Source organism: Macrotis lagotis, chromosome 2 (genome assembly GCF_037893015.1).
Source record: "Macrotis lagotis isolate mMagLag1 chromosome 2, bilby.v1.9.chrom.fasta, whole genome shotgun sequence".
In the NCBI taxonomy this organism is placed as follows: Eukaryota; Metazoa; Chordata; class Mammalia; order Peramelemorphia; family Peramelidae; genus Macrotis; species Macrotis lagotis.
Window position 1 is genome coordinate 114,531,850 of NC_133659.1, and position 27,793 is coordinate 114,559,642.

At 38.7% G+C, this 27,793-nt stretch overlaps 1 protein-coding gene across 1 annotated transcript in view; it reads right to left on the reverse strand.

Moving 5' to 3' along the window:
- BATF3 (basic leucine zipper ATF-like transcription factor 3) overlaps positions 1-13,909 on the reverse strand; it is a 32,429-nt gene extending 18,520 nt beyond the window's left edge. Inside the window, exons 1-2 of the mRNA XM_074222626.1 lie at positions 13,819-13,909; positions 6,126-6,230 (exon numbers count right to left, since the gene is read on the reverse strand). Of these exons, the coding sequence (XP_074078727.1) occupies positions 6,126-6,230; positions 13,819-13,896 (183 nt within the window). The 5' untranslated portion in view covers positions 13,897-13,909. The remainder of the gene's footprint in view (positions 1-6,125; positions 6,231-13,818) is intronic.
- Positions 13,910-27,793: the final 13,884 nt, after the last annotated feature.

Sequence of the window (27,793 nt, forward strand, 5' to 3'; positions counted from 1 at the left end):
CCTATGTCTAGTTAAGTGGCAGAGCTCCCCTGCAGCTTAGTTCTGTGAATAGAGATGGGGGGTGGGTCCTTTGAGGTTTAAAACTACTGCCCACATGAAACCTTGAGGACAGGGGCTATTTTTCTCTTGTCTTTTCAGAATGGCTGGTATGTAATGATACTGCAAGTCTGCTGTTTGCTTGTCATTCCTGTTAGCTATAGTTTTGTATTTAAGTAATACAAAGTTGAGAACCCTGTTTGCTAAATGTAATTGGGAAAGAAGTGAGGAAGAAAGCCAGGGGCTTCACAAAATCCTTCTGTGGAAATTTAGAGAACTACAGAAAGGCTGAGAAATAGCTTCCCCTAACATAATTCTGGAGAAACCCTGAAAGCTAAGCTCTGGGAGTTTCTGCCCCACAGAAGGTCATGGTAAATTTTGTACTTAAAAAAAAAAAAAGCCCAGTCCCAGGCACTAGGGTGAAGTGAAGTTTGCTTTGGGATATCCCCAATGTCCTTTCCTCTCTCCTTCCCAGTCCCCACCATTGCAAAATGAGAAAGGCTTTGTACACTGACTAAGGGAATTTCGGATACCACTTAAGCAGGTACTTGGGATTAAGGGCAGAGACAGAAAACTCACCTACCCAAGAATCTTAAAAATAACATCACCTCCAAGACCAATCATTGGGCTGCCCTTGTTGAATTATTTCATAGACTTTATGAAAATGTGTTATATTGACTTGAAACACAGTTATGACAAATTCCTGGATCAGTACAAAGAAATAATCAAAGGAGTATCAAGAGTGAGAAGGGACACTAAGCAATCCACCATGATAACGAAATAGAAACTTCTTGTGATGGTAATTCCGACAGATCCTTTCTAGCCATAACCTTGACAACCATTCTGGACTAATACAAACTCATTGTATGCACTCAACTTTATGAGATGATTTTTCTGAAAACCCATCCAATGATTTTTTTAAATTAAATTTTGCAAACATTTATTAAACACCTTTTATGGGCAAAAACAATAATTTAACTACCTAATTAATGAACTAATAATTTGTGTTAAGGATTCAAATATCCAAGTAAATACTATTGACATTGAGCTTTAGCCTTTTACATACATTAGCTTAGTTGTTACAATAACTCAATGAGGTACATGTTATCATCACTGTCTTAAAGAAGATAGTGATGGGGCAGCTAGGTGGTACAGTGGATAGAGCATCAACCCTGGTGTCAGGAGGACCTGAGTTCAAATCCGGCCTCAGACACTTAATAATTACCTAACTTTGTAACCTTAGGCAAGTCACTTAACCCCAATACCTTGCCAAAAAAAATACTGACACTCAAGAGAAGCAGAGATTTGTACATATTGAGTACATGTCATAGGCAGGATTTGAATTCACTTGTCTCTCCATCCAGCATTCTATCTACCATGCTCCACTATTTCTCTAATAATATAACAAGATAGATTTTGTCCTCAAAAAACTTACAACCGGGGTGGCTAGGTGGCGCAGTGGATAAAGCACTGGCCCTGGAGTCAGAGTATCTAGGTTCAAATCCAGTCTCAGACACTTAATAATTACCTAGCTGTGTGGCCTTGGGCAAGCCACTTAACCCCATTTGCCTTGCAAAAATCTAAAAAAAAAACCTTACAACCTAATATGAGGAATAAAAGGAAAAACTAAAATACTTTTAAGATTAAAAAAGAACTGGATAGGGAAGTCCAAATAGAATGGGATTTTGAGTTTCAAGGATAGAGCGTTTAAAATGGATAGTCAGAAGACCTTGTAGTACATCAAAACCCCAAAATATTTTTGAAACTGTTCTCTAACTATACCTCCCCCATTTGGTGACTTGGGAAATTTTTTTAACCAAAATATAAGGGTTCACATTTCTCTTTAATAAATTTAATTTTATTAGAAAATTCCTGTTAGGAAACTCCCTTTGCCAGGGCTGTTTGGTACCGTCTCTGCAAGTAATCTTAGAAAATTTCCTAGACCAATAGTGTCAAAGAAAATAAAAATTGGGAATCATTAATCTGTACCTAAGGATCACCGTGGACCACATATTGGCTTAGAGAACCACATATTAACATTATCCATGTTCTATTATATGTTTATTTATATTTTTAAATATTTCCCAATCATAGTTTAATCTGGTTCTGCCTCACAGAAGTGTAATAGGATTGCGTGCAACCTACTGAGGTACTGGAAACCTCTGGCCTAGACTACTAAGCAGCTGAATGACTTGACACAGGATCAAACACACGATATGTGTCAGAGACAAGTGAATTTAAATCACTCTAGTCTTGAGACCTGCTTTCCATTTCCTCTACCCTACTGTTTCTCATTGATCACTACTCTGACAATTCAAAGTCTTCCTAACTATACTATCGTCTAATCCATCTCTTTCCAATTTCTCCATCAAAATATAAGGAAAGACTCTATCAAACTAAAATGTATGGCTAAACTCTGGATGAAACAGATTTACATTTCCCTGATCTCTTAAATCTAATCCTGGTCAAAAAGGAATCTGTTTTTGGGGGCGGCTAGGTTGCTCAGTGGATAGAGCACCAGCTCTGGAGTCAGGATTCAAATTCAAATCTAGTCTCAGACACTTAATAATTACCTAGCTGTGTGGCCTTGGGCAAGCCACTTAATCTCATTGCCTTGCAAAAAAAAAAAAAGAATCTATTTTCAAAGAAAACACACAGGTTTGTTTGTTATCTCTTCTGTTTTTAAATATCCACTAACTATCCCTTTAATAATAGTATCCTAAAATTTTGATAAGAATCAAAGTTAAACTCATTGACAAATAGTTTACATCCTGCTTTCTTCTCCCCCCCCCCTTAAAAACTAGAATATCCACTTTTTTCCAGTCCAACTCCATACTGGAAAAAGAACTGGCTCTGTAATCTGAGGTTTGGGATAAAATGCAGTCCCATCTCTGAGACTATCTATGTAATCCAGAACCTTCTTAGACCTCACTTTCCTCATTTGTAAAATGTAAGGGTTAGAACTGATGTCCTCCTAAGATCCTTTCAGCTCTAAAACCTTGGACCTATGGTCTCTCTTGTTATCTGCAATTTTTTATAGCTCAACGATTGCATTACTGGTTCTTTTAATACCCTAGGATTCAACTCATCAGGACCCAGTAATCTGAGCTCTCCGACTATGGACAAATCAGCTTGAATATCAACCTTCTAAAAACATTTTTTTTGTCCTTTCCAGTTCAAAGATCATTCTTGGCAGAGAACCCAGAAGCAAAACAAGAGGGAAACAGCCCCCCCCATATCTTTATTGTTAATTATCCTCATAGAAGGCTGGATTTTGTATAATAATAATGATAGTTATATATGATATTTATCATTATGTGTGATAATAATGATAGTTAACATTTATATTTGTAGTAGGGCTTTTTATTTTACAATTTTTATCTCATTTGATCCTTACAATAACCCTGGAAGATAGATGCAACTTTTATTCTCATTGTAAAGATAAGGAAACTGAGGCAGACTTGTCCAGGGTCACACAGTTAGTATCAGACATAAGATTTGAATTCAGGTTTTCCTGACTTCAAACCAAGTGTTTTCTCCACTGAGCCACCTGGCTGACTCTTCAAATGACAATTGGGAGGAATTAAGGATGACATAATGAATAAAGACAGGATCTGAATATACTAAGAAAGAAAGATTGCAGACTCTTAAGTAGAAACAGTCAAGGCAAGGACATATTCATTGATAGCTTACATCTTAGGATTTATGCATGTAAATGACTAGAATATTCATAAAACTACTGATAGACAACACATCCCAAAGGGATGGTTTTGGTGTTTGGAAGACCTGGATTCAAGTCCTGCCACTGATGCAGATTGTCAATGTCACTGTGGGAAAGTCACTTAAACTCTCAGTTTCCCAGGCAATTTTTTTTTTTAGGTTTTTGCAAGGCAAATGGGGTTAAGTGGCTTGCTCAAGGCCACACAGCTAAGTAATTACTAAGTGTCAGAGGCCGGATTTGAACTCAGGAACTCCTGACTCCAGGGTCAATGCTCTATCCACTGCACCACCTAGCTGCCCCTCACAAGAGAAGTTTTGAAGATTCTAAATCAAGAATGAGGTGCCAATCTACAATGCTGGGAAGGGTTTTCTGACCAGAAGGTTCTCATTTAGATGAAATTACAAGCCTCAATCTACTTACAGTTTGATTTTCTTTTTTAATTTCAGGCATGATTATGAAAATTTCAGGCCAGACTTTACCAATATTCCTCATTACTCTTCCCCCCCACCAAAGGATACCTGACCCAGGGAACAAAGGAACAGAGTGACAAACAAAATATCATTCTCTTCTATTCATCCTCTAGATCCTAGCCTCAGGATGCATAAATTCACACTGGCCTACCTTTTTTTTAGATATTTCCAGATCTACATGTCTAAATTCTTTACTGCTGTTTGGTCGTTTCAGTTATATCCAACTCTTTATGGTTCCATTTGGGGTTTTCTTGGCAAAGATGCTAGAGTGGTTTAGTCATTTCCTTCTCCAGGTCATTTTACAGATGAGGAAACTGAGGCAAATAGGGTTAAGTGCCTTGCCATGGTCACATAGCAATTGTCTGACACTGTAAGTACCTGGGACCAAATTTGAACTTACAAAGAAGAGTCTTCCTGACTCCAAGCCTGCTCTATCCACTGTCCACATAGCTGCCCTTTGGTCAAGATAACACAGGCAAACATTGGAAAAGAAACACTATGAACCCAATCCAGTGTATTCTTAGGTGAATGCTTTCTGATGGAATTAAAGGCTTCCATGATCTTGTTCTAACCTATCTTTCCTATCTTCTCTCATGTTATTCTAAACTTCACAAATTCAATACTTCAAACAAAACAGGACAGTTGCAATTCCCCAATGGAGAAGTACCACCAGGGACTGATGGGTTTCAAGTCTGCCTCTGATGAATACTGCTATGGTGACCTGGGCCTTAGTCCCTTCATGTGGTAAAGCAAGAAGGATAAACTTTCTAGTTTAAGCTATAATCCTGTGTTCCCAGTCTTCCCACCTTTGCTAACACCATTCCTTTCTTTCTATCTCCCCAATCATTTCTATATGAAGGCTTCCTTGAACCCTTCAGTTGAGATTAAACTATCCTTCATATGCTTTCATTTATATTATATTCATCAGTGAATATGCTTTAGCTTTCCCATTAGATTGTAACCTCCTTGCCTAATGGCAATAATATATCTTAGTTACTCCCAAATGTGTCTTCCTAAACCTAACACAATGTTTTTTTGTTTTTGCTCAGACCTTTAATTTTAATGGTAGAGAGAATATCAATAAGAAAATTCCCTATCAAACACTAACCTGCCCTGCTCTTAAAGATAATATGTATCAGGGGCAGGGTTTGAATCCAGATCTTGCTGACTTCAGAAACCAGCCTTCTGTCCATTCCACCATTTTGCCTTTCATATTGGACACAGGAGCAACTAAGTAACTTTTTGTCAAATGAAGAGAAGAAGGAATTCTGAATTGTGCAGTGGTTTGAATGATGGCAAGCATTGATGGGTATGAGTGCAAAGTATGCTCAGTGTGCCCGGGCATACTCTAACATGTCCAAAAATAATCATCCCCAAACTGAAATTTCATGTTTCATTTTTTATTTATATTTTTAAAGTAAAGTTTAGTTGCCTATTTTTTTTGCAAGGCAAATGGGGTTAAGTGGCTTGTCCAAGGCCACACAGCTAGGCAATTATTAAGTGTCTGAGACCGGATTTGAACCCAGGTACTCCTGACTCCAGGGCCGGTGCTTTATCCACTGCACCACCTAGCTGCCCCAGTTGCCTATTTTTAAAAATATGATTAGTTAAATTTTAGTTTCTTTAGTTTGATAAATTTAAAATGTCCATTATGTTGGTATATACAATGGATATATACCTTGAAAAAATATTAGCTATTGTATATTGGATATACAACCTAATTATCATGCACACAATGAGTATTCAATGTCTGTGATTATTGACCAGCATTAAGGATATGTCCTTGATATAACAACTTTTATTTATAAAGAATTTTGTAAAGATGATGGAAAACTTTGCTTAAGGGCTAAATATTCCACTGGAAATTCTACTGCCCATAATTACACTTATATACTCACCTCATGAAGTTTATCAGCCTTTTGTGTCTGCTTCTTCCGACTTCTCTGAGCAGCAACTCTGTTTTTTTCTCTTCTTCGAACCTTCCGGTCATCATCCTCAGGACTCTAGAGAGGAAAAAGAGGAGGTGAATTACAAGAGTGGTAATGATACCCTACAACCTGTCCTTCCCCTCAGTTATTATTCATTTTGCCTCTCCCAAGCAGCTTAACCATCCATCATCTTTTGTTTGTAATAAATGTAGGCATTTTTTATTACATTATTTTGATGTCATTCCCAGCTCATAAGTCTTTGCAGGGGGCAGCTAGGTGGTGCAGTGGATAAAGCACCGGCCCTGGAGTCAGGAGTACCTGGGTTCAAATCCAGCTTCAGGCACTTAATAATTGCCTAGCTGTGTGACCTCGGGCAAGTCACTTAACCCATTGCCTTGCAAAAAAAAGACAAAACAAAAACAAAAAAAGTCTTTGCAGAAGTATAAAAGTGAATGGAACTTCAATGGCCTAGCATCCTATACTACCAGAGTGGTCAATTAGACTCTGCTTAAAAAACTTCTACTGAGGAGTAAACCCACAATCTCCCAAGGCATCCCACTCTACTTTTGGATAGCTCTAATTTTTAGGGATTTTTTTTCAGCCTCTTTGCCATTTTGCCACTTGCACTTTTTCAGCCTCCTTGCCACTTTCAGTCCCTTTGCCACTTGAACCCATTGTTCCTGATTCTATTCTCTGGAGTAAAAAAAAAATCTAATACTTCTTCCACATGACAGTACAAAAAATACTTGAAGACAACTATCATGTTCCTTTAAGGCTATTATTTTCCAGGCTAAAATCTCTTATCTCTTCACTTCATCCTTAAATTATGATCTCGAGATCCTTCATCACTTTAATTTCCCTCCTCTGAACACTTTTCAAGTTATCAGTGTCCTTTCTAAACTATCTTGGGTTAGGCTAAACAAATTAAACCAGATCTGGCCTGACATGTTTAGGGTATAGTGGGATTGTCACCTCATTCCTGGAAGCTAAGCTTCTCAATATAACCTAAGACCATATCAGGGTTTTTTTCACTACCACATCCTATTGCTGACTCATACTGGGCTTGAGGTCCACTAAAACACAGATCTTTTTCAGATAAACTACCATGCCTTCTCTATCTTGTACTTGTGAAGATAATTTTTTGGAAGACTGTGTTTATTTAATGAGTTTAATTAATATTCTATAACAGCTTTACATCTTTTTCATAAAAATAACATGAACTACTTTGTCAATGCTTTGACAAAATCTGGGTAAATTACATCTATAGCCTTTATAGTTTAGTAATCATGGGGGAAACAAAAGAAAGAAATAGATTGGTCTGACATGATTTGTTCTTTTCTTTTTTATTTTTTTTTAAGGTTTTGTTTTTTTGCAAGGCAATGGGGTTTAGTGGCTTGCCCAAGGCCACACAGCTAGGTAATTATTAAGTGTCTGGGGCCGGATTTGAAGTCGAGTACTCCTGACTCCAGAGTCAGTGCTCTATCCACTGCACCACCTAGCTGCCCCCTCCTTATTCTTTTTTGACATTCAACTGCACAACACCAGTTTCTAAGCACCTGTAGTAATGCTCATTCTATCCAAAGCTGAAAAAAATTGACAGAACTATGCTTGTAATATTTATTTATTCATTTCTTAAAACTCATTATACTTTTGATGAAATACTACATTTTAATTCCCTCATTTTTGTTACTTCAGTAAACAAACATATAATGGAAAAAGAAAAAGTGTCAAACAACCAGGGGGTGACAAAGCTACCATTTGTTTCTACTTTTTGTTATGCCCAAAATTCCCCCTAGAAAGTATGAGTACCCTGGTGTTCCCTGAACGATGAAACCAACAGGAAGCTGGGACACAATGCACCAATAGAAATATAGATTTCAAGCGTTATCTTATTGCCCATTTTTGGAAGCCATGGAAATAGAAGAAAAAAGAGAATAGGTAGAATGAGTTTTGGTTCTGCTTATGTTCTGACATAGGCTGCTGTGATCACATGGCTGCTTTCACTCTCTAAGGATTCATTTGTTTATTGTGAGTAATATTGCATAATCTAGTTTTGTGTGCCTCTTTTATTGTTCTTATTTGAGTATTAAATGCATGAACTATTAAACTACCTTTTAGTATATCTTCTTGCATACTTAAAACGGTCATTAGGGCAGAGAACTGGTTATTAATTTACTTGAATTCTACCACTGACTCTAACCATGTCAAATCACCCCCAACCTCACTCCTATCACAATTCAATAAATTACAATGGTATATTATTATCTTTAGGATCAAATATAAAACCTGTTTGACTTTCAAAGCCTTTCATACTCAGCCTCTTCCGGACTTTCTAGTGTACTTGCACCTTATTTCCACCCACTTACTTATGCTGGAATCCAGGGTCTGTAGCTACCTAGGTTTCCCCTTGCACAAAACATTTCATTGATGTGTTTAGAATCCTCTCCCTATTCAATTTTCTTTCTGACTGCCTTCAACCTTAAAATCCTTAGCTTCTTTTGAAGTTCAACTAAGGTACAAACTACTGGAAAATACTCTTGATCTCTATAGTTGTTCAAATTATTTACTGTTTTCTAATCTCTGTAAAATTATATAATTTCGTCCCTTCCCTTCAAAAAAAAAAGAATATAAGCTCCTTGGAGGCAAATAATATATTTTTTTAATTTTGTCTCTACACTTCAGTATAGAGTTCCAGAACTTTTAATATACTATGGTGATTAACAAAGGCATGTAGATTTAAATTGTATTGAATTAATATGTGCATAGAGCACATGTTGTTGTCAGTGTTGTTTGACTTAGATTTTAAACTCCCAGAAGGTAAGAATTTTATATGTAATTTATTTTCAGATAGATTCCAACAGAGTGTCATGTAAAAAAGATTCTCAGGTATTTTTGAAAATAGTGGAATAGCTCTTATGTTTTTCTTTCCTACCTCATGGTTTTCTTTCCTTTCCCTTAATTGTAATTCCTCATAGAAAAAATGACTAATCTGTATACATGTTAAATACAAATGTGCACATACAATATTCACCAGACAGTTCGCCACTAAGGGGAAGAGGGTGGAAAGGGAGGGTGGAAGGAAATTATGTAACTTGAAAATATGCAAATGCATGTGGTTGAAAGTTGAAAAACTTTCATAACATTTAATTGGAAAGATAAAATATCAATAAAAAAGGAAAATAATGAAATATACAGATGTGGGTTTATTAGACATTCTGTGTACCTCATACTTCCCTGTAATTTATAAGTGACATGTCAAATTCCAGTAAATCCATCAAAACCCCATGATTTTATAATCTAAGGTATGGTTTAATAATCAGCCTGTTTATTACAAGATGGCTGTACAAATCACAAATTGGATTTCAGGTTCATCTTCAAACTCCTTGGTAGTGTACAGTAGTAGAAGTCAGTCAAATCCTTCAAAGCTTATCACAGAACAAATATTTTAAACCAATCAATGTGAAATGCTGCATAGTCAAGTTGAAAGAGAAACCTTACAACCTTGAGTCAAATACAGAACCTAGTGAAATAATGACTGAGCATTTGCTGTGCTGGAACTCTTGAGAAGATACTGAAGAAAGAGAAGTAATGGTCTCCACTTGAAGAAATTATCATCTTAACAGAGGGAAAAGGACACGGAATCCAACACACACATATTCACCCACAATAATAATTCCAGAAGGCTCAGAGATTTTATCAGTCTTCTGGATTCTGAGCATGAGAATTTACTATCAATAACCAAGATCTATAACTTATTAGGTAGTTCCTGGGAGTTCTCTAGGGTACAGTTTAAGTGTCTTACTTGGAGTCTCCCAGAAACTCAATGGGATTTAAATCCAGTACTTCTTGACTTACTGCTTAGCACTGTATCCACTCCAATACTTACCCATACACCCAGAGGAAACTCACTCTGGAGTAAGAAAGAGCTGAAGCAAGACTTTGAAATGTTCTTCCCCAATTGCTGCAGAACACCAAGCATTGACTCAGATTTCGTAAATCAGGGCTCAAGTCTACCCCTGACTACATGGCCATGGACAAACCACTGGACCTCTCAGTCCCCTCAGACATTTTTCTAAGACTACAAAAGTCCCACATCTGCACTGATAGAAGGAAACATCTCAACTGCAATTTTCTAAACCAACAAAATAAATGGTGTAAAAAAAAATCTATACTATGCTGTATATCCATTCATATCAGCTTGCTCATTGTCATCACCATCACTCTAAAATCACTAATTAAGGGGCAACTAGGTGGTGCCCTGGAGGACAGTTCAAGTCTGTCCTCAGACACTAACTGTATGATCCTTGACAAGTCACTTAATCCCAAATTGTCTCCAAAAATAAAATAATATCATATATTAAACAAATAAGTACTCCTGGATTGGGCAAAGCTATACGAGTAAGAGTCTGACCTTGCACCTTATGTGCATATACAGATACAGCAGCACAGAAAGAATATTATAGAATGCTAAATGGTCCCCTGAACTTGTCTTTTTGAATTGCCGTGTTTTCCCAAAACACAAGGGAAGACAGTTAAACATGGAAACATTAAAGCAAGATGTGATTAACCAGTAAAATTGTTATTGTTATTTAGTCATGGTTGATATTCACATCAAATATAGGTCAATATTAATTGGATCAAAGGGTTTAATAAATGTTGATTGAATTATACTGACCAGAAAAGTACAGGAAATAGCACTGCCTTAGAGAAGGAGGTCTGGGTTTGAATCTTACTCCCCACCCCCAGACCCTCCTATGATTATTACCTGTGTTAGTGGGAAAGTTACTTAATTTAAATTGCTATTTAATGGACCTCAACTTTCTCATCTGTAAAATGAGAGGATTGAATTATAGGTCCCTGGAATAGGTGCGGCTAGGTGGCATAGTGGATAAAGCACTGGCCCTGGAGTCAGGAGTACCTGGGTTCAAATCTGGTCTCAGACACTTAATAATTACCTAGCTGTGTGGCCTTGGGCAAGCCACTTAACACCATTTGTCTTGCAAAAACCTTAAAAAAAAAAAGAATTATAGGTCCCTTCCAATTCAGGTTCTATAAGGTTATTTCCTTATTCAGAGCTCAGAGTACTCCATATTCTGAATGGGTTGCTCTGCTATTTGGGGAGCTACAGCCAACAGAGTTGAGAGTGAGTACTAGACTTGGATTTAAATATGCTTGATACTTGAAATAGGTATCCTTTTCAGTAACTTTGTTTAGAGACTGAATTTACTGTACAATGCTACTTCCCATGAAGGTGGTCAAATAAACAAGTGTGTGTGTGTGTGTGTGTGTGTGTGTGTGTGTGTGTGTGTGTGTGTGTGTGTGTGTGTATTGAAAGGGATAGGGCCCAGGCTGGACCACAGCAGGGAAAAATTGGGAGTTAGCTAATAATAGCAATGATTGTTAGCATTTAAAGTAATTTAAAGTTTGCAAAAACTTTACAAATGTTATCTCATTTACTTCTCACAACAGCCTTATTATCCTGTTCTACAGATGAAGAAACTGAGGCAGATAGGATGACTTGCCCAGTATCACACAGCTAGTTAACTGACTTGGTTGATTGGTATTTTATTGTAAAACCTACTGCTGGGGTTGGTATAGTGGACATGAAGAAGTACTGGTTACCAGCTCATACCCAAAACCAAAATAAGGTCAAAATAGGTACAGGATTTAGACAAAAAGGGTGATACCATAGACCAATTAAAAGAACAAGAAATTCTCTCTCTGTTGGATCTATGGGAAGAAGAGAAATTAATGACCAAAAAAGAAATATAAACATTATAAATTGCAAAATGGATAATTTTGACTATATCAAATTGAAAAGGTTTTTGTACTGATAACACCAATGCAACCAACATTAGAAGAAAATAGAAAGCTGGGAAACAATTTTCTGATAAAGGACTCATTTCTAAAATATAGAGAGAACTAAGTCAAATTAATAAGACAAGTCATTCCCCATTTGATAAATGGTCAAAGGAGATGAACAGGCAGTTTTCAGATGAAAAAATTAAAGCTATATATTATATATATGTATATATATATATATATAATCATATGAAAAATACTCCAAATCATTAGAGAGATGCAAATTAAAACAATTATGAGATACTACCTCACACCTATCAGATTGGCTAAGATGACAAAAAAGGAAAATTATCAATGTTGGAGAAGATGTAGGAAAATTGGGACATTAATACACTGTTGGTGGAGTTGTGAACTGATCCGGTCATTCTGGAAAGCAATTTGGAACTATGCTCAAAGAGCAATAAAACTGATCATAACATTTGACACAGGAGTACCAATATTGGGTCTGTACCCAAGAGAAATCATAAATATTTATAGCAGCTCTTTTTGTAGTGGCAAAGAACTGGAAACTGGGTGGATACCCATCAATTGTGGAATGATTGAACAAGTTATGGTATATAAATGTGATGGAAGACTATTGTTCTATAAGAAATCATGAGTGTTTGGACTTTAGAGAAGCATGGTAAAAATTACATGAACTGATGCTGAGTGAAGAGAGCAGAATCAAAAAGACATTGTACACATTAACAACAACATTGTGAGATGATCAATTGTGATGGTTGCAACTCTTCTCAGCTGTTCAGAGATCAAGAATAACCCTGAGAGACCTGTTTGGGACAATGCCAACCAGATCCGGAGTAAAAAAAACATGGAGTCTGAATGCATATTATGTTCACTTTTTAAAAATTTCTCATATTTTTTTCCTTTCTTTCTCATGTTTCCCCCCCCCTTTCCCCTTAATTCTGATTCCTCTGTCACAAAATGAGTAATATATAAATATGTATGTACATACATGCATATGTGTGTGCAACTTTTACATATATGTGTACAACTTTTATGTATGTATGTACACCTTTTACCAGCCTGTTCTCGGCCATGGGAAGGTAGGAGGGAAAAGAGGACGGTAGAAAAATGTAGAACTCAAATTTGGAAACGGATGAATGTTGAAAAGCAACCATTGCATGCAATTGAAAAGATAAAATAAAATTTCAATTAAAAAAAAGTACTCGGCAAAGCAGCACAGCACCTAGGCTCTAGTTGAGACTCTTCCAGGAATAGCACTGGCGAGTCATATCGCTTAGCCTTACTTGGGCTGAATGGTCCAGGACTAAATGACTTCTGAGGCGGCTTGCAGCACTAAGTCTCCATTATACTGAGTGCTTCCACTAGCATTAGGAGGAGCAGGAGAGGAAGAAGGAGGGGTGGGGGCGGAACCCCTGTCCCCAGCCCTCCATGCCTCCGCTACCTGTGGGTATGGTGGAGATGGGAAGGCAGGGACCCACCAAAGGGAGGTGCCCCGAGTTGAGTTCCCACGCGTACAGGCAAGGCAAGGGCAGGACTTTCCCCGGGCAGACCCTAGGGTTCTGGTCCCCGTGCTCTGAAGGCAAAGTGCCAGCTCATATGGCAGAGCTAGCCAGGGGGTCTCGCCCGGATCCTGGAAGCCTCCAGAGATGCTCCCGGGCTGGGCTCGGGCTACTGCTTGCAGCCCCAAGCCAGGAACTCCGAGCCTGTCCTGGCCACTCTGCTCCACTTCCCCGACCTCCGCCCAGTGGCTCCCGGGACTGCGGGGGTCGCGGGCACTTTCTTGCCCTCGCCCTCCCTCCTGTCCCCCCCCCCCCGTGCCCCCCTCGGGCCGGGCTACCTGCGGCTGTTGCTGGTTCCCAAAGGCAGAGACGTTCCTCTGCAGGACGCTGCCGGTGGCCGCCAGCCCTTGCGACATGCCGGGAGCTCGGCCGCCCCCGACCCGCCCCCGGCAGCGCAGCGCGGCCTCCGGGGAGGAGCAGCCTCGGGTCCGCCGCGCCCCTTCCCTGGCTACGGAGATTCTGGGGCCCCAGGCATCCTCGGCGCCAGCGCACCTGGTCCTCGACCGGAGCTGTCCGAGTCTCCCTGCTCCGCTCTCTTCCCGGGCCGGACTGCAAGCACACCTCCCCCTCCCCTCCCCTCCCCTCCTCTCCCCCTCCCCTCTGGCCACCCTCTCACTCTCACTGTGCTCTCTTCCTTCCGCTGCAGGTCTTTCTCCCTTTCTCTCTTCCCCACCCCCTGCCCAGCTGCCGGCCCCTTCCCCCTCTGGGTCACAACCCCGTCCCCAAATTCTGACCCTGCGCTCTGCTCTTGGGAACTCGCACCTCCCGGTCCCGTCCAAGCCCTAATTTACGTCCTTACGCTCACTTCCACGGTCCCCAGCCCCACACAGGGTTCCCCATCCCTCGGGCCCACTGGCAAGGTCCGGTCCTACCCCCCTACTCTGCCTAACGGGCATCTAGTCTTGGGGGGAAGGGGGCGGCTTCATAGAAGTCACGTGTTGGCCTTCGAAACTTGGGAAGGAACTCGAAGTCAAACCACAAAGTGGGGCACTTGAGAAGGAGGTGGGAGTCAGAAACCAGAGCAAGGGACTTTTAGGGACCCTCAGCTCTCAGCAGGGGAGCCTCTGTAGAGAAAAACACAAGTGTGTGGTTTGGAGTTTTTTCCAAGTCTCATCACACATAGAAATAATCGGTCACATCAGCCTCACCCCTTTACTCTCTGCCGGTTTCGAGAAGACTGGGGACTTCAGAGGGAACTGACAGTCATCTCTGCCCTTGGTGTACATTTGCTCCTCCCTAATCTAAGGATCACTGTAGCCCAGCTCTCCATTCTTCCTCTTCCTTTCCCCCATTTGCCAATCTTTCTTTAGCTTGGACCAAGCCACTGCCTTGCAAGACACATGCCCTCTGCCTGACTTAGGTCCCAGTGGACACTTGTTAAAGAGAATTACGGGTTTAAGTTTTCCTTCCTCTACTATTTGAGATGTAAAGGAAGAGAAGGGCAGGCCAGGATGCTGCCCTCTCCTCCCAGTCCTTCGATGTTACCTGACCTCTCTCTAAAGCCCCATACCCACAGCCATCCCCACCTTCTTGGTGCTTTTTCTCAGAGATCTCATCACACTCCTTTTTAACAGTACCACAAAGACCTATCCATCCTTTATTCCTCCTCATCGTTCCATCTGCTCTGTCTTCAAGACTGGAGGCGGAGGGGTGGTGACTCCATTGACTCCCCGAGATGTGGCAGGCTCAGTATATCCACTAACAGGGTAGAACTACAAATCTTCATCTCCAAGCTAGAACTAATTTCCTCGGGCTCATAGTTCATTTTAAACTAAAAGAGGAAGAAATAGTTTTACAGGATTCTCCCGGACCATCTTCTTGTTAGTCTCTCTTCTTGCCTTACAACTCACACCTTACAGCTTTAGTTTCAAGAAAGACAAGAAGTTTATCCAACAAAGGAGAAATGTCCAACTGGTTACACAACTTGTCAGTGTTGTGTGGTCTACATACATTGGACATAAGTAAAGAATGTTTGAAAATGTCCAAAGCATTGATAACTATGCCTGTAAAATTGTGTGTGATTCTCTGCTTGTCCATTAAGCTAGAAAATGAGGTTAGAAAACGTCCATATGTGCAACATTTGGGGTTTGTTTTATTTTTGTGCATGTAATAAGTAGAATTGGCCAAATGAAAAATGAGATGCAAAAGCTTACTGAAGAAAATAATTCCTTAAAAATTAGAATCTACTCAAATCTGACCAGCCATTTGATAATTACCTAGCTGAGTGACCTTGGGCAAGTCACTTAACCACATTGCCTTGCAAAATAATAGAATCTAATGGTTTATGAGAAATCGGAAAACTATAAAACAAAACCAACAAAATAAAAAAAAAGACAACATGAAATATATCATTAGAAAAACAACTGAACTGGAAAATAGATCTAGAAGAAATAATTTAAAAATTATTGAACTACCTGAAAGCCATGATCTAGAAAGAAAGAAAGAAAGAAAGAAAGAAAGAAAGAAAGAAAGAAAGAAAAATAGAAAGAAAGAACCTAGACATCATCTTTCAAGAAATTATCAAAGAAATCTGTCCTGTTAATCTACACCCAGAGGGAAAAATAGAAATTAAAAGAATCCTTTGATTACTACCTGAAAAAGATTACAAATGAAAACTACTAGGAATATTATAGCCAAATTCCAGAACTTCTAGGTCAAAAAGAATATATTGTAATCAGCCAGAGGGAGAGAAAATATCATGGAACCAGAGTCAGGATAACCCAAGATTTAGCAGCTTCTACATTAAAGGATCAGAGGACTCAGAATATGATAATCAGAGGAGTTAAGATTGCAACCAAGAATCATCTAGCTAGCAAAACTGAGTATAATAATTCAAATGGGGAGGTGGAGTAGAGGGGGAGGGATAGACATTCAATGAAATAAAGGACTTTCAAGTATTCCCGATTAAAAGAATAGAGCTGAATAGAAAATTTGACTTTCAAATGCAGGATTTAAAAGAAACATAAAAAGGCAAATTGGCAGGGGAAATGATAAGGGACTTAATAAAATTAAACTGTTTACATTTCAAAATGGGAAGATGACTTGTAATTCATAAGAACTTTCTCATTATTTGGGCAGTTCGGAGTATATATGAGGTAGTTGTACCAGAAAAAGGGCACTGGTATGAGTTGAATATAAAAGGATATCTAAAAAAATAAAATTAAAGATGAGGGAGAAATGTATTGGGAGAAAGGGAAAAGAAGTAGCAGAATGAGATAAATTGTCTCACATATAAGAAGCAAGTAAAAGTTCTTACAATGGAGGGGAAGAGGGAAAGTGAGGGGAAGTAAATAAACCTTATTCTCATGAGAATTGGCTCAAAGGAGGAATAACACAGACTCAATTGGGTATAGAAATCTATCTTACCCTATAGGAAAGTAGGAGGGGAAGGAGATAAAAGGGGGGGCAGGTGATAGAAGAGAGGGCAGATTGGGGGAGGGGCAGTCAGAAGCAAAACACTTTTGAAGAGGGAACAGGTTGAAAAGAAAAAGAATAGAATAAACGGGGAAGATGGGAAATATAGCTAAAGTAACTGCAGAAAAAAATTTGAAACAAGTTGGTCTGATAACTCATTTCTCAAAAATATAGAGAACTGAGTCAGGTTTATAAAAACAAAAGCCATAGGCCAGTTGACAAATGATCAAGAGATATAAAGTTTTCAGATGAAGCAATCAAAGCTATCTATAACATTATGAAAAAAAGGTATGTGTATAGATGTGTATAGCTGTATGTATATATTTATATATGTATATATATGTTTTTGTGCCTATATACATATAGATATATACCTATATACCCATACATATACATTCATATATATATCTTCAATATCTACATGTACATATAATCTACACATGTATAAATATATAACCTACATATATGTATACATATGCAATTTCTGCATATATAAATAAATTGTGTACATATAAACTACATATATGTGCATATGTGTATTGTGAATAGTTATATTTAGATATTGATGAACAGAAGGAAAGAGGCCTAGAGAAGTGGGGAAAGCATGGGATTTTTAGAGCTGGATCATATATAGTGGTATTAGTGGAAAGAATATTGAATTTAGAGTCAAAGGATCTGGGTTGAAATTCTGGGGCTTTTTCCACTTACTGCTTATATGATCCTGGGTCTGAACATGAGGTGGTTGGACTGGGAATTATAAAGATCTTTTGTCCCCTAAAGTGTAATTTTACAGATAGGGAAACTGAGGCATGGAGAATTTAAATTTTCCACCATCACATAATTTATATGGGAGTTGGAATTAGAATTTTGGTTTCCTGATTTTCAAGTCAATGCTCCCCGCCCCAAACTCCAGCCCCCCACCCCAAACAATGAAATTCTCTGATTTTTTTCTAAAACACAGGTTCAGTATTCAACAGATTTGTTAGACTGGTTTACAGATTTGTCTAATTGAGGGGGCAGCTAGATGGTGCAGTGGATAGAGCACCAACCCTGGAATCAGGAGGACCTGAGTTCAAATGCGACCTCAGACACTTAATAATTACCTAGCTGTGTGGCCTTGGGCAAGCTATTTAACCCCCCATTGCCTTGCAAAAAAAAAAAAAAAGAATGATACAGTTTAGTCTAATTGAGAGAGATCAGAAATAGGGATGAGGAAGCTTAGTTTTTATAAGGAATTGTCTCAACCAAAAGAACATGGGCAGAATCAAAGACAGACAGCCCATATAACAACAGAATGGTAGAAAGAGTTACAAAAGACTTGGGACTATATGTGACAAAGTCTGTCTGAATTCAGTCTACTCAGCCAAAGAAAAATCATGAGTTTAAAAGTGAAAAGTGAAGCCAGATTTTTCTGTTTTCCTCCTCTAAGTAGTATTTTAATCTGTTGATCACTTTCTCTTCCTGGATATTCTCTCTGGGTTTCAGGGCATTGCTTTCTCTTGATTCTCTTCCAATGGATGTCTCCCATGGCTCTGTCCTGGGCCATCTTCTCTTCCTTAATTTCTTATAGCACAAGGACAGCTAGTTGGTGAGTGAAGAGAGCACTGACCTAGTAGTCAGGAGGACAGTTTGAATCCCACTCAAGCACTTGCACTTACTAGCTGTGTGATCTTGCCACACATCCCATATCCAGTCATTCTGATTTCATATCTAGACATAACCCAGATGAGGAAAAGTGAGGTTGATGACTTAGTACATCATCCCCTCATTCAAATCCAATTCATATGTTTATCTTGGGATCATCTCTATGATGTCATGGTCTTCTTTGAAGGACAAACACCATCATCAGCATCTTATAGCGCAATCTTATTCCATTATATTTTAAACCATAATTTGTTTAGCTATTCCCCAGTTGATAGAATCTATTTCATTTCCATTTCTTATATATTACAAATAAAGCTTCTCTAATTTTTTGGATCCTTTTCCTCTTTCTTTGATTTCTTTGGAGGTAAAGGCCTACAAGAAGGTGAAAGGTCCTACATTCTACTTGAACAAAGATAAAAATAATAGGGAGCAGCTAGGTGGCACAGTGGATAGAGGAAAAGTCCTGGAGTCAGAAGGACCTGAGTTCAAATCTTACCTCAGACACTTAATAATTGCCTGACTGTGTGACTTTGGGCAAGTCACTTAACCCCATTGCCTTAAAAAAATAAAATTTTTTAAATATTTTTATAAAGCAATACAAGATAATTTAAGGAAGGAGAGGGCATGACCTGGTTGTGACATCTGAATTGAGTCTTAAAAGAAATGTAAACATTGTGAGCAGCAGAATTGAGCAGAGTACATTCTCTGAAGATAAAGTGATGTGTATGGGGAAGAGCTATTACTCTAGTCTGACTAGAATGTAAAATTAATGAATGGGAGTAGTATGAAATGAGTTTGGATAGGTAGACTGGAACCAGATGATGAAAGACCTTAAATGACAAACTGAGGAAGTATGTTTGATCCTAGAGTAAGTGGGGAATCAACTGAGAGATTTTAAGTCAGAAAGTGAAATGGCTAAATCTCTGCCTAATAAAATTCTTTTGACAAAAGAGTGGACTTTGGATTGGCAGCAGGAGAGAGATTAAAATCAAAGTGGAAAGAAGAGTTGAGGAAGAAGAAAAAGTCATGGATGACTCTGAGATTTAGAACTTGAGTAAGTGGGAGACTGGTGATACCTTCAACTGAATTAAGGAGGTTTAATGAGTATAAAGTTCGGGCAGGAAGATGATGAGTTCTCTCTTGGGCATGTTGTTGATTTTTGAGCTGTTGCTATCCAGAAAGTTGGCAAGCATTTGATAACATGAGATTGGAGTTTAGGAAATTAAGACTGGTTTAAGGATCATCTGGGTGGATTATATATGAACAGTGGGAATGTAGATAGAAAAGAGAATCTAGATAACATTCAAGGCAGAATTCAGGAAATAAATTCCTTCAGGGAAATTTATCCCAAGAGGATGGAAGATGGATGATCCAGTCAAGGAGACTGAGAAAATAAGTTGGACAGGTAGAAAGACATCCCAGATGTATGAGTGTCCCAGAAATGAAGGGATGAGTGTTGAGAAGGACAAAGCACTCATAAAGATCAAAAGTTTCTAATAGGTTAAGTAGGTTGAGAACTGAGAAAAGGTCATTAGATTTATTGCAAGTACAGACATATCAATAAACTTGGGGAGAGTAGCTTTAACAGAGAGATGTGCAGACCACATAACAAAGAAGTTAAAGAGGTTTGTCATAGACAGTCTATTATTCACAGCTACACTGCCCAACAAACAGATCGGAGCCTACAGGATCATAATTAGACAACCAGGAGACTGAAAGCTCCACGAGATGAACCAGTGCCTGGAGAAAATGGGGAAAAAGTGATCCAGAGATGGTAGCTTCTGGTGTTCAATGGTTCTGCATCTGTAATCTCAGTATCAAAAAAGAATCTGGAGGTATGTCATGTAGTGTATATGAGAATAGGTACCGAATAAATACCGGTGCCACCAAGAATTTCAAATGCACTTGAACAGACCTTGCCTAGAGAACCTCAACTTCCCCATTTCCAGTAATGCTCCTATTACTAGCCAGATCTTTCTGTTGTAATTGATTGAAAAGTTTTAATTCTATCAATTCTGAAGTCAAGTGAAAGAAAAGATGACCCCCCCTTCCAGTTTCTAAATTAAACTGGATTCCATAAATTACACAGTTAACCACGATAACACCAAGTTATTAGTTTATTTCACAAGGATTGTTTTGTTCTGAATTGTTATGTGGGAGTAATGAGAGACAAATAAACACACTTTTTTTCCATTGCAATGTAAACTCCTTTTGAGGAGGGATTGTTTCATGCTTTGTATTTGAATTCCTAGTGCTTAAAAGAGTACCTGATATGTAGTAGATGATTAATAAACATTTGGTGATTGATGGATAAAAGATACTTCTACTTGGTACTTTGAAAACAAATCCTTACCTGAAACAGTAATCCTCTCCTCAATTACCCCATTCAACAAGGGCTCCATCACCTCCATGCTTGAATCATTGCTAGGAAAGAGGAACTCACACCCTCCCATTTCAGCTCATTTCAATTTTGGAGAATTTGAACTGATAGGAAACTCTTCCTTATACAGAGCTACAATACACAATTCTCCCTGTAGGTCTCAGTCCCACCCTCTAGGGACAAGCAAACAAGCTTAATTCCTATTCTACCTCAGGAGTCTTTCAACATCATAATCATTCTGTGAGGCAGGTGCTATATATAATTATTCCCATTTTACAAATGAAGAAACTGAGAATCAGAGAAAGTAAATACCAAGGTAGAATCACACAACTTATAAGTGACAGAGGTGAGACTTAAATGTTAGCCTTCCTGTACCCTTCCTTGGTGTGTTGTGTTCAGATTCATGTTTTAGGAAAGATAGTGATAAATGTCTCCAGAGGAGAACTACTAAGATGGCAAGAAGTTTTGAAAAGTTATGAACAGTAAAAGCACTTTGGAAACCTTAAGACACTAAAACTAGCATTGCATTGCTGTTGTAATTGCTGTTAGTTTTTAAATAGAAACCTTATTTATTTTAGGCAATGGGGTTAAATGACTTGCCCAAGGTCACAGAGCTAGGCCAAAGTGTCTGAGGCCGAATTTGCACTCTGGTCCTTCTGACTCCAGGGTCTGTGATCCACTGTGCCACCTAGCTGACCAATTAATTAGTTTTTAAAGCACTTTAAGGGTGCAAAGACTTTTATATCTATATCTATAGATATAATATTTCATTTGATCCTCACAACAAATCCATGATGCTATTATTATCCATAGACTCAGGGATAGTAAGTGACGTGGCCAGGTCATATAGCTTCCAATCAAAATGAAATTACCAAAACCATTCATAAATAATATAAAAAGCATTGGACCTGAGGTTCCAGGCCTCATTCTTGTACTTACTGGGTGGCCTTGGGACTGCAGTCACTGAACTTCCCTGAGTCTTGATTCTCTTGCCAGGAAAAACTGAATTCCAAATCCATCTCTAATCTGACCTGACAATGTAAATTGGGTGAATCACTTAAATTCTTGGTGGTCTGGGTGACTTTCTAGGATTATAAAATGAAGAGAAGGTAGAATTTTCTCACTGGGAGTTCCCAAGTCTGGTTCCCACTCAAAATGGGAATAACACTAACCTCTTAGTGCAGCTGTGAAGGAATTAAACCCTAAAGTGATTAGCGAACTTTTCTGTCTCAGGACCCCTAAATGTTCTTTAAAATTATTAAGGACTCCCAAGAGCATTTGCTTATCTGGGTTATATCTATTGATATTTGCTATATTAGAAATAAAAGTATCTGGGGTGGCTAGGTGGCACAGTGGATAAAGCACCAGCCCTGGAGTCAGGAGTACCTGGGTTCAAATCCGGTCTCAGACACACTTAATAATTACCTAGCTGTGTGGCTTTGGGTAAGCCACTTAACCCCATTTGCCTTGCAAAAAAACCTAAAAAAAAAAAAATAAAAATATCTTAGTCTTATTATGAAATTTAAAGGGCCTGGCCTTTTCCCACCAGCTACATTCCCTGGATTTGAGTCCACCATCATCATGCCCCCAGAAAAAGATCAATATCAGGAAACTCATCACCCTGGAAACTGCATTAATTTAGGTACTCAGTCCTCATCAATATCCTCAGCAGGGGGCAGCTAGGTGGTGGTGCAGTAGATAAAGCACCCATGCTGGAGTCTGGAGAACCTGAGTTCATATATGGCCTCAGACACTTAATAATTACCTAGCTGTGTGACTTAACCCCCATTGCCTTGCAAAAAAAAAAAATTATCCTCAGTAGCCTCTGTTCCTCTCATTGGAGAAGGAACAGGGCCTCTGTTTAAAGAGGGTACCCAAGTGCTCCACCAAGTAAGTGCACTCCTTGGATTTGATTTCACAATCATTATTCCACCAGCATCATAAACTCCCACAATGATACCTTCCTACCCTTTTCAGTTTCCTTTTCTATATTATCTTTTTCCATTAGACTCTAAGATTTTTGAAGGCAGGAACTATCTTTTTTTAAATTTGTATTCCAATGCTTAACAAGGCATCTGGCCCAGGTTGTTGTTCAGTTATCTCTGACTTTTTGTAACCCCACAGACCATAACATGTCAAAGCTATCCAAAAGGTTTTCCTGGCAAAGATTCTGAAGAGGTTTGTCATTTCCTTTTCTAGTGGATTAAGGCAAATAGAGGTTAAATGACTTGCCCAAGGTCACTCAACCAGTAAGTTTCTGAGCTCACTTTTGAATTGGAGTCTTCTGAACTCCAGACCCAGCACTCTATCTACTGAGCCACCTAGCTGCCTTATCTGGCACATGGGCAGTACTTGATAAATATTTGACATCCACACACATACTACACATAAATGTGAGCTATTATTTTCAACAAAAGTCCTTCTCTGCCAACCCTCCTAGAAAGCATATTCCCAAAGGATCAGTAATACCACTACCAGGCTTAGTCCCTAAAAGATCAAAGACAGATAGGAAGGACCTATGCTACCAAATATTATAAAAAAACTTTTTGTTGTAGCAAAGAACTGGATTCCAAGGAGTACTTCATCAATTAGGGGATAGCTGAATATAATAGAATATAATAACAATTAATAGAATAGAATAGTATTGTGCTGTAAGAAATGATGAAAGAGAAACCTGGGAGGATTTGTATGAATTGTTGCAGAGTGCAATGAGCAGAACTCTGAGAAAAATTATAAAACAATAATAGAATTGTAAAGAAAAATAAATGTGAGAGTCTGAAGAATGCTGATAAATATTATTGCCAAGCATGAAGCCAGAAGTCTGATGATAAAGCAATTTCCCACTTTTTGATGGAGAAATTAAGCCTAGAGGTGCAGAATGAGAAATACATCTTTGACAAGGCCAATGTATAGATTTGTTTTGTGTTTACTTACTTGTTACAGACAAAGGCTTTCATTTTTTTTAAGTATTTGAAAAGTCTGTTATTCATATACTAAGGAGAAGACAGTTAAAAATCTAGTCTTTGGGGGGTTTTTTTGTTTGTTTTTGCAATGTGTTAAGTAGATTAGCCCTAAAATAATTGAGATAAATCCCACAGTTTTGTGGTAAAACAATGGAAAATTCTTCAATAATGTGAATTGCAAGTTAGAATTTGTAATATTTATAATTCCAAGGGAGATGGAAGTTGATATTTGCACTATGATGGAAAGGTTTGCTATGCAAATTAACCAGTGTTTATAAGAAAAATATTTAACCTGATTAAAAGAATGTACTTTTAAAAATCTTTATACATGGGGGTGGCTAGGTGGCACAGTGGATAAAGCACTGGCCCTGGAGTCAGGAGTACCTGGGTTCAAATCGGTCTCAGACACTTAATAATTACCTAGCTGTGTGGCCTTGGGCAAGCCACTTAACCCCATTTGCCTTGAAAAAAACCTAAAAAAAAATTTTATACATTATTTAAAACATCCACAAAATGGATAATAATAGCAATAGCAAACATTGATGTAATATTTACTCTGTACTAAGTCCTTTGCTTATATGATCTCTTATATGAATGAACCCTTGGAAGTAGGAACAATTATTATTCTTATTTTGTAAATCAGGAAACTGAGGCAAACAGGCAAATTAACTTGCCCAAGGTCACATAGCTAGTGTCTATCAACTGTCAAAAGATAGCATCTTTGAAGTTTACAAAGTGTTTTGCAAACATTATATTAGTGGAGCCAAACAAAAAATTGTAAGATGGGAACTCCAGGTCTCATTCTAACTGTACAGATGAAAACAAGAGTGAGGGTGGTTGGTAGTTGGTCACATAGGAGTGATAAGGGGCCTCTTTCTAAGAGATATGAACTTTTTCTGAAATGATGCAGAACCTCCTAAATGGTTCTTTGATCTCCATGACTATGAATGGGGGAGGAGGAGGGTTGATTTGAAGTTGATTAGAAACAAGTTAAAAAGGAACCACCTATATACTGTGTAACTCCTAAGAGGAATGAGGAGAAAGTCTCTATCACTTTTTTGAGCCCTTCTCAAAGTTTCCACATTTTTCTCTCTCTCAGACTTCCAGCAAGGTCCATTTCTCATTACCCACCCCTCCACTCTCCAAGGTAGCTATATATATGGCATCAGGAATATGTATTTGCCTAGGTTGAGCTCTACCAGTTTCTGCTTTCCTTCCAGAATCTAGGCCAGATTCTGAGAAATTGACTTTCCAATCTTGGTCATCAGACAAGAGCTCCAGGATTCTGGAGCCAACTGTCAGACAACCAGAAGTTTTTCAAAGGATGAGATGCTCATCAATAGATTTCTGTACCTGATCAGTTTAAGAAATCTCAAACAATGCCCTGATGACTGAGAGATCTGCTTATTTGTTACTGTTAAAATATTAGGACATATCCTATTTTCTAGAGTTAAGACCCAGCTAACAAGCTGTACCCTAAAGTTTGGCATAACAACAATCATTTGCACTCACTCCCTGCAAAATCCCATAATTATTGAATTGCTCTGACCAGCTCTAAGGATTCTAAAGCTCAGACAAGAACCAGGCAAGCCTCTATGTTCCAGGCATGAATCAAACTTATCACATTGTTGTTATCCCTCATTGTCAGGGTTACAGTTCATTGGTATAAGTATTGAGATCTCCCCACAGGGTCTCAGGTCCCCCCCACTAAAGATGGAGTCCCAGCACTTGTGTCTGGTTCCCTTCTTGCTTGTGAGCCATTTCCCTCACTTTGAAATTTAATTTTTGTTTGATTCCTGACTCCTGTCTAGCCTACTCTGTTCTGCTTTGGCAAGTTAAAGGCTGGTTTCATCTAGTTGATCTTTACTGGAGATGGGACAAGTTTGGGGTGAATGGGAAATATCTCTACAAACATTCCACAAAGAGTTTGCCTTTACAGGTAAAGATTTTTTTTTGGGGGGGGGGGAAGACAAATTCAAATCTGTTCTTAGACAGTTATTAGCTATATGACCCTGGCCAAGTCACTTCACCCATTTACCTCAGTTTCCTCAGCTGTAAAATGAACTGGAGAAGGAAATGGTAAACCACTCCAGAATCTTTGTCAAGACCCTGATGGAGTTATGAAGACTTGGACACAATTCAACAAGGATAGGCATTGAGAATATCTTGAGCTGATCTAGTTGAATAAAGCTCCCATTACAATCTGCCTGCCAGACATCTTAACACATGCCCACTCATTCCAAGAAGCTGATTCGTACTCAAGTGATTAGAAAATGACCTCAACAACCTGAGTCCTTTGTTCCCTGAGACAAACATCTTAAGAAATGTCTCAATATCTTTTAAGGAAAACTAGCTGAACCAGCATGGGAAGAAAGGATTAAGGATATATCTCCTATTACACTCCACCTTTTGGTGATAAGGTCTTTTAGAGAACCTTCCAATACTTAAATAGCTTTTTAAAATACTTTGAACACTTTAAATGATTTAAATGACTTTTGAACCTCAAGTATTCAAGAAGTCTGATATAGGCAGGACTAAAGTAGAAAAAGAGACAACAAATAATGTAACAGTTCCCTGAAAAAATGACTGAATATAGGAGAATCCCAGGAAGGATGGAGTTCCAGGTGTAAATGATCAAGTCTATTTGATGGTGCCAAATCTTTGCAGTTCACAGTGAGTCTATCAATATAAAAAGGTGACCATAAAAAGGAGGAGGACCAGGAACATCCGAGCTAGAGTAAAGTTGACATTTACTGCATAGTTTCTCCATCTCCCTGGGAGCCTTAGAGGATCAGGAGGGATACAGTACAAAATCTTTGCCTCATGAGAGGCCTCAGAGGATCTGTCCCTATTCTCCTTTGATGAAAACAAGCCTCCACCTAATGATACTACCGACCCACTTGGTGCTCCAAGCCATCCCTGGGGAGGCTTATATACTAGGATCACTACCAGATTTTGTATTGGCAGCAACAGGATGGGGCCAAGGGTTTACTTCAAGTAAGAGGGTCCAATGGGTCTATCTTTTGCCCACATACCAGTGCCTTCTCTTCTACTGCTACTGTGGAGATATTAATCCACCCTCTCCTGTTGCTGGGAATTTTGTCTTCTCTCCCCATCGCCTTCTCTGCCAGAGTCCACTACTATCTTTCTGTACCAGATCAGGTCAACTGCTGCTCCTGGGGCTCAAACCTTCTGCCCTATACTGGGACAGTGACTGTAGGCCTGAATCCCCTGACCATCCTCTGTCCTTTGTTTGACAGGAGTGACTGGGGTTCTGCTACATGGGGGTCCTGGCTCTGCTTTCCTATGCTTAGGGGAAACAATTCTCTAACACAAAAAGAAAAAAAAAAAAAGACTTCTCTAGGATCTGCTTCTTTTGTACAAGCAATAAACATTTCTGAGGACTTCAGTAAATGCTCCGGGGTCCCAAGTTCTATGCTCTTTGGGATCTTTCCCTGGAAGTTCCAGTTCACATTTTGTAATTTAGATATGAGTGGAAATCTTAAATTGCTTTTTCACTCCTTTTTGTCCTTAGTTATTAAATAAGGGTTCAATTGATACATTTGACAACACTTTAATTCCAGAAATGTCTCTGAGCTGCTGTAGAGAATTTAACATTGTCTTTTCTTTTTGTTTTGTGGGGTTTTTTTGGCAAGGCAATAGAGTTAAGTGACTTGCCCAATGTCACACCATTAGGTAATTATTAAGTATCTGAGGCCAAAATTGAACTCAGATCCTCCTTACTCCAGGGCTAGTACTCTATCCACTGTACCACCTAGCTGCCCCATAACATTAACTTTTCTTTTTTTTTCTTTTTTTAAGTTTTTTGCAAGGCAAATGTGGTTTAGTGGC